Source organism: Salpingoeca rosetta (genome assembly GCF_000188695.1).
Source record: "Salpingoeca rosetta unplaced genomic scaffold supercont1.16, whole genome shotgun sequence".
NCBI classification, from domain to species: domain Eukaryota; class Choanoflagellata; order Craspedida; family Salpingoecidae; genus Salpingoeca; species Salpingoeca rosetta.
In genome coordinates this window covers 1-2,366 of record NW_004754918.1, presented here as the reverse complement: position 1 = coordinate 2,366, position 2,366 = coordinate 1, and the positions used below count along the sequence as shown (strand labels likewise).

Sequence of the window (2,366 nt, the reverse complement as noted above, 5' to 3'; positions counted from 1 at the left end):
CTGGCCACGGTACTGTCATCAACTAAGATGACGGCACGACACATGCCTGCATGCTGTGTTACGTCTGTTGCCCTTGTCTCTTGTTTTCCCCCTTGATTAACCACAAGCACCCCTCTTGTTGCCTGCTAGCACGTGTGTGTTGCCCTGCACCCTGTTGTCGCTTATCTCACGTGATTGTCTGTGCCTTGTTCAGTTCTTTGTTCCCTGGTTTACTTCGCATCAGTACACAGAAACAAAGCCACCGACACACCTCCGACCACAGTCCCGTCACACTTGGTAGCGATTGTCACACACACACACACGTACCACGGACAAGCAGCAACATGGAGGAACAGTGGCACGAGATGATTGAGCACATGCGTGTGCTTACACAGACCATGGCGCAAGCGGCACAACTTAACCACGCTGTGCATGAGTCTCAGCAGGGACCACAAGGACCAACGCGATCTACCGGTCGACCACGCGGGCCACCACCGCCGACCTTCTCGGGTGCAACGGACGAACGAGCTGACGACTTCCTGTTCTGCTTGGAAACCTTCGTCAGGTACCATCGCATCGACGACGACGACCAGCGCCTGCTACTTGCCATCTCCTGCCTGCAAGGGCACGCCCTCACCTGGTACCGCAGCCTCGATCCAGCTCCGACGAACATGCATGAGCTTCAGGAGCAACTCCGCGCGAGTTTCAAGACCATCGATGAGCAACGCCAACTGCGGGACCAACTTCGTCGACTGCGCCAAGACGGCAACGTGCAGGACTACGTCTTCAAGTTCCGACAGCTGATGGTGCAGATCGACGACATGTCACGCCTGGACCGCATTGAAGCTTTCATCCACGGACTGCGGCCGCGCACCCGCCAGGAAGTCTCCTTCCACGGACCCGACACTCTGGAGCAGGCCTACCAGCTGGCCTCACGCTACGATCGCAACTACACCACGGCCAACTCATCCTACCGCCGTGGAGCGCCCCCGACGCAGCCACCTAAGTTCGACGACCGCGCCATGGACATCGACGCCATCCGTGCCCAGCGCCCCCTCCGCCGACTGACTGACCAAGAGCGCGACGAGCTTCGGCGCCGTGGCGCATGCTTCCGTTGCCGACGCGAAGGCCACCTCGCCGCCGACTGTCCGCTGAACGCCAGCGACCGTCGGTCGGGAAACGGCACGCGCCAGTAGGGCCCGCCAGCCCTACTGGCGAGACGGAGGCGGTGTTGCTGCAAGCCACGGATGCAGTGACAATCACAAGCACGCCTCCTTACCCTTCCGTGGAACCATCGACGGCCGGCCGGCTAGGACCCTCATCGACCCCGGAAGCAGAATGAACGTCCTGTCCCGAGACTACGCCCTTCGCCATGGAATCGCCCGTTCAACACGCCAGTACCCAGTGGAGTTTGTCTTCGCCAATGGAACCAGGCATGTCAGCAAGGACGACACGCAGGAAGTGACTGTTGTAAGTTCATGGTGATGGTGCTGTTGTTGGAGACTTGTGTGTGTGTGTGTGTGTGTGTGTGTGCAGAGTGTGCTGTGTGTTGTGTGGGAGATTGTCTTGGCAAGGGGAAGTTGTGTGTGTTTACTTGAGTTGTGAAGCAAACAAGGATGTAGGATGAATGAACATGAACTGAGAGACACTCTCACACATAGACAGAAAACTGGAGGAGAGAGAGAAGTGCCACGTGGCAAAACAACCAGAAACGCCCGTTTCTGGGCGCACGTGCACAGAAACGTTTACAGCAGAATTTGCTGACTCAGCAAGCATTGACACTGGAACAGTGATGTCAACACTCCCCCGCAGTGGCGTGCTTGCTGGTGTCGAGTCCCTCCAGTGAAGAGCTGCTGTGTGCAGTACCCGTGAAGTCCTCCATCAGTGACCTGTGGTGACTTGCAGTGACATGCTCGATTCAAATGTTTGGCGGCACAAAATCGTTAATTGTGCATCGAATCGAAATAGAATAAAAATTCATCCGAATCAAAAAATTGTACAAAGGCAGAACCCACAAGTGTGCAAACTGAACCGAAAACCATATCCGTGAGAAAATTGCTCAAGTGGGCCAAGACAAAGAAACGTCGCAGAACAGTTGCTGTGTGTGCGAGTTCACCTCAACCGCAGATGAGCAATCCCAAGAAAACCGCCGTTAAGCGGCCATCCTCAGTGGGGATGTCCTGGGCAGGTGATGGGTTAGTTCAGAAGCAAGTAGGCACTCGATGCGCATTGCATGCTGTGAACAACCTGCTTTCGGGCGTGGTTGCTTCGCCTGCCTCGTTTGAGAAAATCCGTCTGCGGTATTGTCGCCAGTACCGCCGGAACGGTTGGTCGCTCGCTGGCTTGGGCAAGCCGAAGAGAGCACCAGGGAATTGGTCACTCAACAT

The 2,366-nt window shown here is 56.2% G+C and overlaps 1 protein-coding gene across 1 annotated transcript; it reads left to right on the top strand.

The window, feature by feature from the left end:
• Positions 1 to 323: 323 nt before the first annotated feature.
• On the top strand, positions 324 to 1,171 carry PTSG_12517 (uncharacterized protein; the record flags this gene model as incomplete). Its single annotated transcript, XM_004992344.1, has 1 exon — positions 324 to 1,171. A coding segment is annotated over one exon (848 nt), but the record flags the coding sequence as incomplete, so codon positions are not given.
• Between the last annotated feature and the right edge of the window lie 1,195 nt (positions 1,172 to 2,366).